At 36.4% G+C, this 17,015-nt stretch overlaps 2 protein-coding genes across 2 annotated transcripts; both read right to left on the bottom strand.

The window, feature by feature from the left end:
- Positions 1-2,634: 2,634 nt before the first annotated feature.
- LOC132272650 (uncharacterized) lies at positions 2,635-5,365 on the bottom strand. Its single transcript, XM_059773754.1, has 4 exons — positions 5,306-5,365; positions 4,149-4,537; positions 3,514-3,647; positions 2,635-3,284 (listed from the first exon to the last, which is right to left on the bottom strand). The coding sequence occupies exons 1-4, from the start codon at positions 5,363-5,365 to the stop codon at positions 2,635-2,637; spliced, it is 1,233 nt and encodes a 410-aa protein (XP_059629737.1).
- Positions 5,366-10,944: 5,579 nt separating this feature from the next.
- On the bottom strand, positions 10,945-11,860 carry LOC132272641 (F-box protein CPR1-like). The gene is made up of 2 exons (XM_059773746.1): positions 11,215-11,860; positions 10,945-11,120 (listed from the first exon to the last, which is right to left on the bottom strand). Exons 1-2 carry the CDS (start codon positions 11,858-11,860, stop codon positions 10,945-10,947), a joined length of 822 nt encoding a protein of 273 aa, XP_059629729.1.
- Between the last annotated feature and the right edge of the window lie 5,155 nt (positions 11,861-17,015).

Below are 17,015 nucleotides of genomic sequence, written 5' to 3'. Positions count from 1 at the left end.
GAGTAACCTCTGTAATTGCTTCTTGCTTTTTGGTGCACTAGCATCAATAATTATCTTAGCTATATTCCTATCGATCTCTATGCCCTTTGATGAACCAAGAAACTCAAGAAGTTTCCTGCTGATACTCTAAAGGCACACTTTATTGGATTCATCTTTAGCTTATGAGCCCTCATCCTCTCAAAAGATGCTTTAAGATGAACTAAATACTCCTTCTTTGTTGCCGATTTCACTACCACATCATCAATATATACCTCCATAAACTTGCCGAGCATATCATGAAAAATAGAATTCATGGCTCGCTGATAAGTAGCACCAGCATTCTTCAACCCCAAAGGCATTACTACCCACTCAAAAGTTCCAATTGATCCGGGACACCTAAAAGCTGTTTTTGGAATATCCTCATCGGCTATATAAATCTAATTATAGCCAAAGTGTCCATCCATAAAAGACATAATTTCGTGCTTGGCAGCCGCATCGATTAACTAATCTGCTATCGGCATTGGATACTCATATTTTGGGGTTGCTAAGTTTATGTTTCGAAAATCGACACATATACATAATTTTTCATTCTTTTTTATAACAGGTACTACATTTGATAACCATTCAACATACCTCGTAGTTCAAATGAAGCCAGGATCCAACAATCGTTCGATTTCACTTTGACTTTGTCTACCACCTCTTGAGACATTCGACGAGGTGGCTGTTTATATGGCTTGTAGCCATCTTTAATGGGCAACTGATGTTCCACCAGATCTTGGATAAACCCAGCATTTCCTCATAATTCCAAGCAAAACAGTCACTGTATTACTTTAACATGCCAATAACCTCGGCTTGCAATTCTGGTTCTAACAGTGCACTGATGTAAGTTGGTCTAGGCTTTGCATCAGTGCCTAAATTCACCTCCTTTAACAGATCTTGAGTTTCTGCTTTAAGATCATCAAGCTTAGCTGGTGCCAATTCCAAGTCTTCTAACTAAATAGCATCCAACCTTTCATTATCAATTTGACCAACTTCAGCAAAATTAGCCGATGGTTCTGGCTCTATTTTTGCTTCTTTCTCTAGCCGTTTTTCAGCTATGTATGCTTGTAACCTAATGCAAGTGGCCCTAAAGGCCTGCTGCCGAGCTGCCTCTCTTTTAAGCTTCACTTCTATCGATAACTTCTTCAATTATAGTCAGCCGAGGGAATTCTACCTTTGGCCTAGAATTTTCCTATTGCAATTCACCAATCACTAGATTGGCAAGATTTCTTCTCATGGTTGCTGATGTAGGTCTTCCATCAGCTCCTGTTCCTACAAACCGAATAAGAACACACTCTTTATCATACAAAATAGCATTCGCCGAGTACACCTTTGCCACTAATGGCTTATCATCAGCATTCACTATTTTCACCTTGTCTTCATCCCAAAAGATCAGCATCTGATGTAATGATGATGGGATGCACATATTTGAATGAATCCAATCACAGCTTAATAACAAATTATAGGAAGCCGTGGATTCAATAATAAAGAATGCTGCAAAAGATGTCCTTCCTCTAACTTCGACTTCTAAAGGAAGAATCCCTTTAGTGCTCGTAGAACCTCCATTGAACCCACAAATTGCTCCATCAGTTGGAATAACATCTTCCACACTCTTGCCGAGTTTCTTCAATGTATTTGCTAGGACAACATTCAAAACCGAGCCATTATTTACCAAATTTCGATTAATAGGCTGACCTTCTACCCACACCTTAACATATAAAAGCCTAAGTTGTTGAGTCATTGCTAACAAAGGTTTTTCAAAGACTACCTTCTCTGCCGATTCTGAAGAAAGAATTGATAAATTCTGAATCGGCTGAGTTTCTTTCTCCTCGGTTTTACTTTTATCTTCTGTTACGCCCTTATTTCCAGTATTTGCACTAGATGCCGATGGAGCCTGGAACATTGCTGGTAATATAAATGCCATATTACATGACATTTCATCTAGGAAACTGCCAAATCGAATTTTGAACTCATTTTTGCATCTGGGCCATGTCGGCTGATTCTCATCTTCCTTATCCGGTTGACATTTTTCTGGTACAACGACTTCTTTAGTTAACTCTTCTTTGCTTCCATCCTCGGTTTTCCTTTTTTGCTCGGCCCTTCTCTTTTGTTCTCTTCGTTTCTGAGATTGAGTAAGGACTCCATTCCGATATTGTGGAACCCTACGGAACTTTAGGTGGCTGACTCTAGTCCATCTGTCCTTGACTGAGTTTGCCCTTAGTTTTACAGTTCGTACTTTATGCGAATCAGCTCCCTTTTGTATCCAAATTTCTCACTAAAGTGGAGAACGCCTTTAAAACTAAGATGTCGACTTTGAGAATGGGATCGGCTAGGTATAAATACTTGCCGATTCTGCTTTTCTTCCTTCACATGACTGCTACTAGAACTATTTTGCCGAGACTTTTCACCAGGCTTGATTGGAAAAGTCAACCTCTCCAAAATTCCTTTCTTCTTTGGTTGAACTTCTATTGGCTCTTCTTCCTTCATTTTTTGCTTTCCTTTGCAATTTGGACAACAACCCTGGTCTATCAGGGCCAATTGACCCTCTCTTAATTGTCTCTGTAGTTCTGCCATCTTTTCAAGTGTCGTAGTTGATGAAAGGAACTCACCTGATATCTACTCAGCTACCTGCCGATTTTCTCGCTTGACTAAGCTTATCATATTAGTAGATGCGATTGTAGGAAATGGATTGGTATCCACCTTCATTGTATCTGAAGTTTTCACCGGGAACTTCAAGGTGCCCTCATCAATAGCTTTTTGAAATTCACATCGTAGAACAGTACAGTCATTAGTAGCATGGTTCCAAGAATTATGATACTTACAATACTCTTTTCCTTTCAAGTCACTCGCTGATGGAATCTTATGCAATTTAGGCAAAGATATCATTTTATCGGCCATCAAATGATCAAAGATTTGATCTGTTTTCGACAAATCAAAAGAATAATTTTTTCCGGTATCGGCAACTCTTTTCCTTGCTGCCGATGTTGACGCTGGTGTTGCATTGCTCTCTGTGGTCGGCTTGGGTTTAACCAATGCCTCACAGATGTATGGCTTCCTGATATTGACCTCTGCAACATCAACTTCTAATTCATCTCTAACTTCTGTCGAGAATAATTCATAATTAGGGTCCTTGTACCAAGTACCCTTAAAAGAATTCTTCCTCTCTTTCTCTTCTTTTAGTATGTCCTCATACCTAGAAATCCTGTCTGCTAAATCGAAAAGATCTTGAAACTCAACCCCATCAAACCTCTTGCGATGTTCAATGTCTAGACCATTCAATGCCAACTTGATGTATTATGGTTCTGGTAAACTTACTCGGTATTTGAGTTTAGCCTTTCTAAAACGGGCAATAAAAGTCTCAACCGATTCATTCAGTAACTGAGATGAACGGGGATATGTCTGCCAACGTAACTTTTGTCTCTGTTCGGTAAAATTGGGTATGGAAAGCTTCCTTCATTTTATCCCAATTCTGAATAGAATTGGCTGGTAGGTTACTGTACCACTCAAACGCCGCCCCAGTAAGAGAACTAGAGAACAATCTCATCCTCAACCAAGGACTTAGGCTTGCTTCACCACATTGTGCTATGAACCTCGCAATATGTTGCACTGTAGAAAAATTTTCTTCACCACTGTACATAGAAAAATCAGGATATCGATAATTTTTAGGCAACTCATGAGCATTGATATGATCAGGATAGGGCTTTTTGTATACTGGCTGAGCACGTCCGCGTCCCTATGCTACTTCGGCCTGTATTAAAGCCAAAATCTGAGCCCAATCAATCCTTGCATTCTGACCTGGAGGATCATTTGGGTGAAGCGGAACAAATGGGTTAACCCACTCTCGTTGTGGATTCGCATTTATATGCCCCCAGCAGCCGCCGGAGGTACCACTAAGTTAGCCCGCCCTTAATTTTGGTTACCCATCAACTCTTGCTGATCTCTTACTGGAGGAATCAGTTGCACTTGTGGATGCTACACATTTTGGTTATTCATCGGTGGCTGATACATTGGCACAACAGTTACTACTAGCGGATCTGATAATATTGGTGGATTGCCAATCGATATACTGAGAGTAGGATTCGGTATACTGCCGATTGTACTACTGAGTGCTGTGCTTGGTGGTATAATACCTTGTTGACGTTATTCGAGGCCTTTGGGATATATATACCAATGGTGCCCTCATATGCTGAAATATTGACTCGTTGACATGAGATGCTTCAGCTTGATCATGTCGGCTTTGATTAGCCAACATACTGGTTTCTAATTTCTGATTCATCTTCTCCAACTGAGCGTACATCATTTGGTTTAACTCCCCAGTCACCAACCTCATCTCATGTATCCGAGAAACCAAAATCTGATTTGATTCCCCCATTTGGGATCTCACCTCGCTAATCTGTGCTTGTTGGGCATCAATTTTCTTCATAATCAATTCCAGTACCCGGCCCAAAGGAACGTCGGATGGAATAGAAGAATCAGCATCATCGCCTGATCCGTTGATTTTCTTCGTCAATGTTATCACCTATAGTCACACCTTTCGAATTTCTTTGCTTTGGAAGCATCTTTACTATAATTTGCTCACCTGATGGGGTCCTACCGGGCGTGCCAAAAATGTTGACCCTAAAATCGGCCGACTGAAGCTGATCTTAAATTGATTTAATGCGGGCATGCCAGAACCACTCACGTGGTTCGATAGTAAACAGTCAACGTTAGTCCCTTTGAGAATGTTGACTTTCAGACGATGCGAGGAAAAAGGGAACAATAAAATTCCTCTTTTGAGTTCAAACAATGCCTTAGTTAAAAGGACTTTCTAGTGAATAATTTATAGTAACATATCAAGAGAATAAAAAGGGGAGGAAAATAGATATAGCAAGAAGAGAGAGAGAAAAAGAGATAGAAGGAAAGAGGGAGAGCGAGAATAAGAAGATGAGGATAGAGAGAAATAACAAATAGCAAGGATGATATTCTAAGAAAGGCTTAAGAAAGCAAAACACAATAAACAAAATGATTCTGAGGGTGCTAGACCTCTTTCACAGCATGCATTCTTCTTTATTTATAGATAGCATACAAAACAAATTCCTAAGTTCAAACATTCTATTTGTAATAAAACTCTAATCATAACTACAATTCAAATTAAATTAAACTACAGATAGCCTAACTGAAAAATAAAACAAACTCTATCTATCTTTTACTTCAAAATAAATCTTTGCACACAATTTAGATCCATGTGGAATTGTTACTTCCTCTAGTCCAAAGCCCAATCATATAATCAGCCCAATATTCCATGTACCCAACCTAATCTTTTCTCACAATTCGCGTCCTTATCCTGTTGCATGTAGTTTTGCTCCATAGTTCATGTCTATATGCCATATTGATGAATTTCTTTCCAATCAAATTGCTAACCCAACCCATCTTCAGCCCAATCATAAATCCATAAACCAAATATCCTCTATGGCCCACGTATTAAAATGGGTCTACAACCCAAATGCCAAAATGGGTGTCAACAGTATTAGAAAAAGTATCGGATACGTGTTAAAAATTAAAAATTATATTTTTAAATTGTATATACATTTAAGAAATATCAAACTCGTATTCACGAGTATTCGTGGAGTATCGGTATCCGATACGGGTACATTGCCCTCCAAGAAGTATCCATGCTTCCTAGACTATAACATACCATGGATTGCTAAACCAATTAATTATAGGAGTGCACACGGTATGATTTGGTTCGGTTTTGAGGATTTTTGAAACCAAATCGCTCCGTACGGTTCCAAAAAATTTGAAACCAAACCAAGCCATTTAAGCCTTGGAGCCGAACCAACCCAAACCGTGAAAAAAGGGTTTGGTTCGGTTTGGTTCGGTTCCACCATTCTAATTGAATTTTATTTCCCTAATTTTTTCCCTTGAATTGTATATGCAACGAAAATAAAAACATTCACATTCCCGAATCCAAGACTAAAATAGAGATAGAAAATTAAGAGAGGGGAAAACTTACTGAAACTGAAAAAGATGACAAATTCGTGGTTGAAGACTAAGAAACTTGATTCATTGTCGTTATTGGTTATGTTTGAGCCGCAAACACACCGTGAGACTCAGAGATCTGTGAACTGAAAGTGAGAGAGAAAGGGAGACAGTGTGATAAAGGATGTCACCGACGCAGCTATAAAATATCAATGGCGATGACTGATCGAACTTCCAAGGTTACAAGCGAGAGATTTATTAACAATTGGATACCGCGGCGAGAGAATTGAGAACTGAATGAGGCGGCGTGAGCAAAGAAAAAAAAAATAGTGGAGGAATATTGGTACGAACCCAAAAATCTAAACAATGGGAGGAGAAAAAGTAAATAAAAAATATTAGATGGTGATGAATGTTGGCTTACATTTGATCGTTGTGCTGAAATTCCTTGCAATGTTAAAAGTAGTATATAGGTATAGCTATATATATATATATATAATATATAACATACATATATTATATATATATATATATATATATATATATATATATATATATATATATATATATATATTATAAAGATTCGGTCTAAGTCTGTCTTGTAAAATCCTAATCCGGGACCGAACAAAAAATTCTTAATTTCTTTATTTTAAAACACTAAGAATTTTATTTAAAAAAAAAAAAAAAATCACACAATTGTAAGTACTCAATCAGAATAACTATTCCACGTGCATTTCAGGGTATGATATCAAATTTCTTAGGAGAAACAATTTCATGTAGCACACGTAGATCCAAGAGTCTGTTAAGACAAAATTAATGTTAATTAGACTTCATTTTTTGCTTAATTGATATCACCGCCATTCTGTTCCATAAAAACAGAGTACCCAAATAGGGTTAGGTTTTTTACAATAAAATTTTTAAAACTCCTTTAATTGTAAAATGTTTAAATGGGTATGAAAAGTTAATAGTGAAAAGTCTTTTGAGAAAAGACATGTCCATTTGTGAATAGGCATGTAGTTGTCTATAAATAGTTAGAGTATTCCAACAAATAAACGAGTTCTTACTGCTCTTCTTCAGTTTCTTTTTAAAAACTCATTCCTTCATTCTTCAACCAAATACTATATTATATATCTGAGTTTATGGGCAGCATGACACAAAGACTTGGTGATTCGTCTCTCTGTGAAAGTGCTTATGGAGGATATTAGAGTTGCATATTGATTCTTGGAGCCTTTTATAGTCGTTATAACCTGCACATAGGGAGCCTATAAAGGCTTTTGGATAGCGCAAATTGCATGCTTCTCCATTATAAGCCAGAAGTTTATTTACTCTTCTCTTATTGATTTCATATAATTTTACTGGTCTATTACTTTATTATATTATTTTCTTTATACTTTATATATTATGCTTTGATTACATTGTGATATAAATATACAAGTGTTATTTGTTAAACTATTATGATATATGATTGTCAGATTAAATTTATATATAAGAACACAAAATCCCCAACAGTCTAAAACCTTTATATTTTCTCTTTAAATAGAAATGTCTATTTTTTCATGCCATTAATTGGTATTGGATGCGTTTTCATGTTTTTCAGTCCGAAATGAAAAGATAAGATGATACATAGAATTCACCTCCAGAAGTAATCTGCCCTTTATGATTGGAGATCCCATGAATTAGATTCAACGAGTATAAACAATCCGTATTGCGTGACTTATTTAGAGCACTTTATCATTAGGAGGTTTCTCATGGAGATCCACTCTTACCCATCCCTATGGCACCAGTGTTGTTTAATGTGATGTTAGGAAGGCCTTTGCCCTGAATGAGCTCGAGGCAGCAAACTCTTGCAAGGTATAGGTCACATGTACCTTTGGAGGACTCACCTAAGTGAGAGACGTCGTGAGGCTGTGACTATGAGAATTGGGTTGTTCTCTAGTAACTCTCATGAGAATCAAGATACCAGCGCATGGTTATTACTAGCACTGCACCGCTAACCAAGTCTTAAGTCAATACTATGTGTGCTAGATGTTGAAGTCTAATTAAAAGGGTCGAGCTCAAGATCTTGTCTCTCCGGTTCCTCATATGGAAATAGTAACACTAAGTGCAAGTTCAAGTCCGGAAGACCCCTAATTATTTTATTTCTTATATACATATATTTAAATTTAAATCTCTATAAAATAATTAAAATAATTAGGGATTTTGTAAAAAGTTTTAAAAACTTGTGGGGATTGTTAGGTTTTTTACAATAAATTTTTAAAACTCCTTTAATTGTAAAATGTTTGAATGGGTATGAAAAGTTAATAGTGAAAAGTCTTTTGAGAAAAGACATGTGCTTTCGTGAACAGGCATGTAGTAGCCTATAAATAGTAAGAGTGATCTAACAAATAGACGAGTTCTTACTTCTCTTCTTCAGTTTCTTTTTTAAACTCATTTCCTTCATTCTTCAACCAAATACTATATTATATATATATATTCAATTTTATATTTGAGTTTATAGGCAACATAACACAAAGACTTAGTGATTCGTCTCTCTGAGAACGTACTTATGGAGGACATTGGAGTTGTATCTTGGAGACTTTTATAATCGCCATAACCTGCACGTAGGGAGGCTGTGTAAAGGCTGTAAAGACTTTTATATTGTTTTATTTATACTATATATATTATGCTTTGATTACGTTGTGATATGAATGTACAAGTGTTTTTGTTAAACTGTTATGATATGATTGTCAGATTAAATTTATATTTAAGAACACACAAAATCCCCAACAAATAGAAACTTAACAGCTAATTTGCTCCAAAAAAATATGTTTTAAGCAGAGTTGGGGTGATTAGGAAAAAAAAAAAAAAAAAAAAAAAAAATTGAACAGAAAAAAAAAGGCTCTCAATTTTTCAAATCCATGTTATCCAACCTGAGCCACAATTCATGAGTTTCAATAGTTCCCATGATTTTTTACATTATAAGCCATGGATCATAAACTAGTTTATTTTTATTTGTGAAAATGAGATGGTTCAATGATATTATCAAACAAAGTTTTATGAAGACAATAGAGGATATTAACAAATCGTCACAACAAAAAAGAACCTGTCATGGCAAATAATTAAATGTTACTTCCTGGATAAGTTGGCAAATACCAACCAAGCATGGTTTGCTGCCCTGAGAATATATATGTTTTTTCATGAATTTAAAATAAAATTCTGTCTCTATTTCTCCAAATAGAAGAGAACCACTCCAAAGAGAATAGAACAAATTCATGGTGTACTTCAAAAAAAAAAAAAAAAAAAAAACAAATTCATGGTGTATTTATAACAGCAAGATTCCTTTCTGGTTGACTAGAATTTTCATGTTTGTCTTGCACATCTAAGAGAACTGGTTGAAACTTAAAATACGGTTATAACTGGCATGAAGGCCATGCATTGTTTTGTGTAGCAGTCTCATCCCATCAAGTCTAAGGAAGAGCAAAACACTGGGGGGTGAACATCACTGCTCTTCAAATATCGTTCAAGTTAAATAATTTAGGGTGAATTGCATTAAACCCCCTTTTTAATTTTTTTATTTACCAAAAAACCTCCCTCAACTATATAAGTTAGGAGTGACTTAACAAACTGATGTTAACCGAAAGGAATTGAAATTGACTAAAATACCCATTTATTGTTAAATAACCTAAACAAGGTTGTTCATAGAAATTAACAATTCTAATATTTTTTCTTAATATTTTAAGAGTTTACTAGACTGTTGAGGAGATTAAAAAATAATCATAATTAAATGCAGTCTTTTATTTAATAGAAAAAATTAAAAAAAAATTGCCTTTCAGCTAACATTAGTCAGTTAAGTCACCCTCTCAAATGTTGAGGGGTGCAAATAGAAAAAGGGGATTTAATGCAATTCACCCAATAATTTACTATGAGGATAGTTTTTTCATCAATTAGAGGCTCTAATCCTAGTATGTAGTGGCACATGGCTCATAAGTAGGGGTCAACCCAGTGACCAACAGCTCAGGTTGAACTATATAAATGATCTATCCAAGTTATCAAGTATACCTGCATAATTTAATCAACATTTTTGACCTCATTTAAGCAAGCCAAACATGAAGATACTTTGCTTGACTCATACAGATAATAATGGGCAGACTGTTAAGACCGGTGAATAAGTTTGAACTTGACATTGGCTAGCAAGAGAAACAAGCCAACCCTAACCTTGGCTAGCATTATCTGATCTAAAAGAAAAACTAGCTTTTATTTCCTACAAAATATCACCAACTAGTGACTTTCAAATGCTTGTCACGATATCCAACAACTCGAATTAAAGAAGATCTCTTGAAAACTTAATTCATATAATATAATGTGGCTCATACCCCAAAACATAATTCAGAAGATGAAATGGAATCAAAGATATGAAATTACGGATAACAAATACTTTCCGAATAAACCTTACCAAAATGGGTGCGAATGCGCGCGCGCACACACACACACATATATGTATACACACTTCAGCATAACATCTAAAGCCATATTACCCCAAATGCTCCAAGAGTTCAAAAACATCATCGTTGAGTTAAATGTTTCCGAAAGAAAGTTTTCAACTACATCAAGGCAAAGTATAAGCAGCATAAAACAGGGAAAGAGTTCACCATGCCACTCCTACTCGTTCAGCAGTTCGACCTTCTCTGGCTTCTTCATTTTAATTTTCTAGAGCCCTGAAAAAAAGTTTCACACAAACAGAATGATTATTTATGATAATTGTAACTCCTCAATGATATGAATATGAAACTTTAATTGACCAAAAATATTTAAGTTTATGTAATCTACAAGGGGAGTGAAGACATGGAGGTTACTTAAATGTTAGGTTAAGTATTTATATTCGCATGTAGCAATAACAAATATAAGATGTAAAAGTAAGTAAAATCATGCATCTTGCCTCTTCTTTCTTTTCTTCTTTGGTTTTTCTCTTCTTTTTGAAGAGTATAAGCAAAATTAAGATTCCAAATGTTTTGGTAAAAAAGAGTGAGCTGAGTTTGCTCTTCTTTTCAGGGATTTCCTAGCTCCATCCCCTTCCCCTTCCCCTTCTCCGTGCAAATTAGGTGAATCTGCACAGGTGCCGGTATTACCAAATTTTGTTCCAAATAAAACCAGGCTCTCAGTATAAGCATCTGCATAAAATGTAGTTCCACTAATATTAAGATGCATTTTTTCGTTCGGTATTGGAATATAAACTCAACAGAACTTTGCCTTTTCGTTCAGTACTGGAATAGAACCTCAACAGAACTTCGCCTTTCTTTGTGAAGCCGACTACACTACGGGGTCCAACACTAGTATGAATATTGAATAGTTGTGTCCAAGAATCTGATATGCCATACTCCTTCATCACCCATATGCAACAAGTATGCCAATGACAATCAATCAGAGAGAGTGATTCTTGAAACTTAGAAACAAGAACACTCAACCCTGAGTAGTTACTACCAGAAATGCTACCAGGCACCATGATCTCGCCAAATATCTCATCACTCATGTGGAATGACAAGATCAAACGGAAGAAATCTTCTCCTGTCTTACCATAAGCAATCCAATGTGCAGCTCCGTTCAGATAAACCGGTAGAGACCACTGGTCTATGGTATATGGAGGACCCAAATGGCTGATGTTCCGCCATGTGCCTGTGCTCAGACTGAAAATATCAATCTCTGCCGGAGGTTGAAAACTATTGGGTTCGTTGAGATACACAATGCTGATAACCTTGTAGTCATCAGTCTGGGCATTGTAACCGATCCCAATGGTATGCACAAAAGCTCCATGCCGTAATGGTGGAAGGGCAATTGTCTTCCGAATAGATGGATTCCATAGATAAATCATATAATCATGGGAAAGGCGCACGAGCCCATTGCAGCTACCCATTATCCTCAAATAGGAGGGGTTGTTGTCTCTCTTCAGTGGAAGCTCAAGCATTGCATAATCACACAACACTTCGTTTTCGCAACAAAGTAGTGAGTAATTCACTCGATTGGCATCATCACCATAGACGCTTCGTGTTGAGATTTTATTTCTTATAGATGCTTCGTGTTGAGATTGAATGATTTACTCTTTTATTTAGGGCTAATTGGTAGGTAATTAGTTACTTATTTTAGCTAAATCCTAGCCTATAAATTGGATGTAATACTATCAATGCAAGTATCGAATTGAGTTTTAATTCTCATATTCTTTCTTTGAATTTCAAGTTGGTATTAGAGCTACTCTTGAACCATATTTTTTAAATCTCTTTGAATTTATCATTTATTCATACAATAAACCCATACAACATAACCATAACCATACCCATACCCAAACCCATCCAACATAACCATACACATACACATCAATTCACAGACCCATATAGAAACACAGAGTCACCATTGATTCACCATCACAAGCCGCTGCCAAACCGCCGAAGATCTCGCCGGATCTGGATCTAAAACGACGACGACACTGCCATCACAAGTCTCAGCCGTCACCGGACCAATCTCCATTTACAGGCCGAACCGCCGTCGGATAGCGTCGCCGGTTCTTCGCCAAACCAAACCGGTGCCTGCTGACACCGAACCGCTGCACCTCAACGTCGCATCACCGGATCTTCGTCGGATCATCACGTTAAACCGCTGCCTCGCCGGATTGCATCGTGGCGTCGGATCGTGTCCACGTCCGGCCGATCGATTCCAAAAGCCGCCGTTGCTGTCGGTCTGTCAGGCCGAGCCCGCGCTTCGCTGATTCATTCTACCACAGTTTATAGACGGACCATCCACAACCGAGCTTTCCAAGCTCACTGCCGCTTCCGCATCCTTCTCTTCTTTGCTCAAACGTCAACAGTTTTGAGAATTGAATTCCTTATTTGAAAAAAAAAAAGAAGAAAAAAGAAAAGAAAAAGAAACAGAAAAAAAGGAAAAAAAAAAATTTGTGTGCCTTGAATATTATATAGATATATATTGAATATTATATATATATATATAATAAATAAAAAAATGTGTGGAAAAAATATTGACTCATCTGGAGCATACAAGTCTGCTTACAAATGCACTCATTGCAACCAGACTGGTCATACCAAAAGTTGTTGTTTCAAACTTGTGGGATATCCAGAATGGTGGGATCATCGCCGTTGGAAGAAGAATTCACCGAAGACCTCCACTGCAACAGTTGTTAAGACAACAAATAATGGTGGTAAGGTTTTCAATATTTCTACACCTGTTGCTAATAGTGCATGGATAATTGATTCTGGTGCTACTGATCATATGACATTTGATTCTAGACAGGTCTCACCTCTTAATTCATCCTCACACAAATTTGTTTCTACTGCCAGGACTTCAACTCCAGTTATTGGGGAAGGATCTCTGATACTCACTAATAATCTACATTTAGATTCTGTTTTAGTTGTTCCATCTTTCGATTCTAATCTTTTGTCAGTTTCCCAAATAACCATAGCTTTATCTTGTGTTGTCATTTTTTAGCCTGATTTTTGTGTGTTTAAGGACATCCAAACAAAACAGACGATTGGTTGTGGTATTAGGCGAGGGAAACTGTATTACTTGAACTTGATGTCCCAAAGTTCCGACAAGCTATGATAAGCATTGACAGTGGATGCACATCCTCTTACCAAACCCCTTAAAAACTGAGCTTCATCTCCCCCCAAAAGAACATTTCCAACCACTCCATAAAAGAGGGGAACCAAAAATTGAGGAAATCAAGGAACAAGTGGGCTGCAATGTTCCTTCGAGCACTCGAAGAAGGGGCTTCGAGCGCTCGAAGTAAGCCGTGGAATAGACTGTCAAGATTTCGAGGGCTCGAAGGGGGGCTTCGAGCGCTCGAAAATGCGCCAGCATGCTCTTTTCCTTCTGCTGCTCCGAATTCTTCTTCATGCATTCATCCTTGGCTTATTGAGAATCTTTAACTCCTTTTTCATTGTAGGAAGTTTTCATAAACCCTCTTTGATGGTTTCCTCTTGGAAATCAAAAGACAAAAAGGCTCGGAGTGACTTGATCTTCAAAAAGGCCTTCAAAAGCTTCCATTTTACTTCCTTTTGGAGGATAAACCTGAAAATACACAAAAATACGAAAATTGGAGATAATTTATACAAATAAACCATAAACAAACTTAACTAATGCAAGTAAGGGCGTTTGAATGTACAATATTCGGCGCTTATCACACCCCCAAACTTACATTTTGCTAGTCCCATAGCAAAACCAAAATGAAAAACATACATAGCTCAAATACAACTTGAAACAAACAAATGACTGGAGACGGGGTCATTAAGCAGACTACCATGCATATATGAAGCATTGATACAAAAGTTTGCTAAACACGTGTAATACCCCTAATTTTAAAAAGGATAATATTGGGAATTTTATTTTATTTTATTTTTATTGATTAATTGATTTAATTATGTGATTTAGTTATTTTGTTTTTCTTAATTGATTAATAGTGTGTATTTAAATTAATATTGTTTAATTGTGAATAGTGGGTATGTATTTAATTATTTATTGTCTTGAATTTCTTTATGTGTTTTGAGTGATTATTTATTTGTTTTCCTTATTTGTTTTACGTGTAATTAATTAATTAGGTTTAGGGTGTTACGATTATGTAATTTTGGGTGCCAACTTATAGGAGGTTGGAATTAGGGTTAAGTTTTTATGGTAGCCTATATATTTAACTTTACAAGTCTGCTAGGGTTAAAAAAAAAACCTATGCACGTAAGAATTCTTGAGAGAGAAAACAGAGGCACACATAATGGTTTTGAGAGGAAACTATATGAGCCACCAGTTAGGAGTTCAACTGTGACCTGAAGGTCATATCAAGGAGGAAAGAGTGGATAGATTGTGGTATTGGAACTGAGCAGTAGGAAGGTTGCCGGTCGTTTGTTCGTCGGAAACTCCATAGATGACGTTGTAAGGTTTCAAACCGAAACCTATAGGCAAGTTTCATTCTATCCCTTCCTGTAAACTTGTGTTCTGTGCATTCTATATGCTCTCCAGGAAATTAATTTAACTTGAAAATGGAAGGTTGATACAAGATTATCAGACTGTAACCTATTGCATGCTTAATTAACTGGTCTCAGTTCTCTTGCATAAATTGTGTTGTTTTCGGTTTAGATTTTTGTCAATTGATTTACATTGGAACATGAAGGGTTTCTAGGGTTGTTTAGACTCTGATTGAACCTTGTAAACTTTAAAAAAGAAATTCAGAACCGAAGGATGGAGTTCGCCGGTAGCAGAGAAGGCAAACAGGGGAAGCATAAACTGTTTCGTTTATGGTTTATGTTTTGTCAATTAATTCATAATGGAATTGGAGAAGCTTTTAGGATTGTTAGGACTTAAACAGACAGTAAAATTTATTTAATTAACGTGCTTGAATTTAAAGGAATTTAATTGCATGAAATTGAATTTGTTATAGGACTGCTTTTACGGTTGGATTATGTACCTGTTTTAACCATGATTTCTCTTGAATGTACACTTGTTTTGATTCATGTAGTGATGCAAAATTACTTCTTATAATTAGTTGGGATGGTCTGGAACTTAAAACAGTGGGTTAGGAACTTGAACAGGGGCAACTGGAAAGTCAAAAAGTGTCCGGAATTGAAGAAGACGGAGGTTCAGATAATGGAGCAGGCTCCATTCTTCAAAGGAGCTGGCTCCATTAAGATGGAGCAAGCTCTAAACTATTATGGAGCTGGCTCCAAGAGGATAGATCAGGCTCCAAAATATAATGGAGCCGGCTCCACTTTTGGTAATGCACAGTAAGTGCATTTTTTGTGGTTTTTTATTTTTATTTTTTTATTTCAGGAGCTTAAATGAAATTAATGGAAAGTGGTGTGGGGTTTTAGATGTTTAAAATTAACCTATTAAAAACATAAAATAGTTAGTATATGCTAGTGTGTTAATATTAATGGGCATCATGAAGTTTTAAAAAGATTAATGTGCATGTTGTCCAGGAAGGAGAAAGTCTTAAATTTCTAGTTTGGTTAGCCAATTGAATGGACTGAATTGAAAGATATTTTATGGATGTTGTATCAAATATATTTGTGATATATTTAAGTTCCATGAGGGTTGGTTGGGTTGTGGTTGTGGACGTCATGTAATTTAAATACATTGTTGCATGCTGTCAGGAGTGGAGGAGTTTTTATTTGCCGGTTTGTTTTAACCAGTTTATTTTGGTAAGTATAAAATACCATTGGGGTTGTATATAATGTGTTGTGAGACTTCTTAGTTGACATAGTATGTCAAGCACAGGTTTTAACATGGAGGATTAAAAAGGACGTCATGTAATAAAACGATAATTTTCATGCCGTCAGGGATTAATGAGGATTTTCATTACTAGTCTTTGTTTTAATAATTTAAATGAACTAGTATGAGAGTATGGTTAGGGATGTCTAGTATAATGTGCTCAGCTCATATTTATGATAGTCATTATACCATGGTGTGGGTGTTAATTGATGAACTGTTGAAATTTCTGTTTTGTCAATTGGATGGATATGGATGGTTTAGATTGTCTATTAATACTTTAACAATTAAAATGGAAGTTTTATGATTATAATCATATACTAGAGGCATAATTTGGTCATGCATATAATAGACTGTATTTATGTTTATTTTGGAGTATGGTTGATGAATATTTATTATTAATTTGTCAACTATATTGGATGGAGGATGGTATGCACCGGTATGGGACGGTGGCATACTAGGTATGGATTAGTTCAAACACTATAATCTACCTATTCTGGATTGAGGTGTGAATTTACCATAAAGGTTCAGTCCCACTCATATTTGTGTCATATCAATTATGAATTGAATGACCTACTTTGGTTTCTGGATGGATTGTTATACTTATATCAGACCACTACAAAAGATGGATGATATTTTGTATTAGGAGTATACGGACTTTATATACATATCATTATGGTGCCATGGTATGAGCTTGAGTCTCAGGACCATGGTTAGGGTGCGTATATCGCCTTGGATGGATAACTAGACACAGGTGTTGTTCTCTGGTAGGTCTAGATACACATGACTACAGTATATGCGATTTTCAT

Source organism: Cornus florida, unplaced genomic scaffold (genome assembly GCF_030987335.1).
Source record: "Cornus florida cultivar Cherokee Brave unplaced genomic scaffold, ASM3098733v1 CherokeeBrave_3.0.0_Hap2_Chr01, whole genome shotgun sequence".
Classification (NCBI taxonomy): Eukaryota; Viridiplantae; Streptophyta; class Magnoliopsida; order Cornales; family Cornaceae; genus Cornus; species Cornus florida.
Note: the sequence above shows the minus strand (reverse complement) of the source record. Positions and strands in the feature narration are given on the sequence as shown.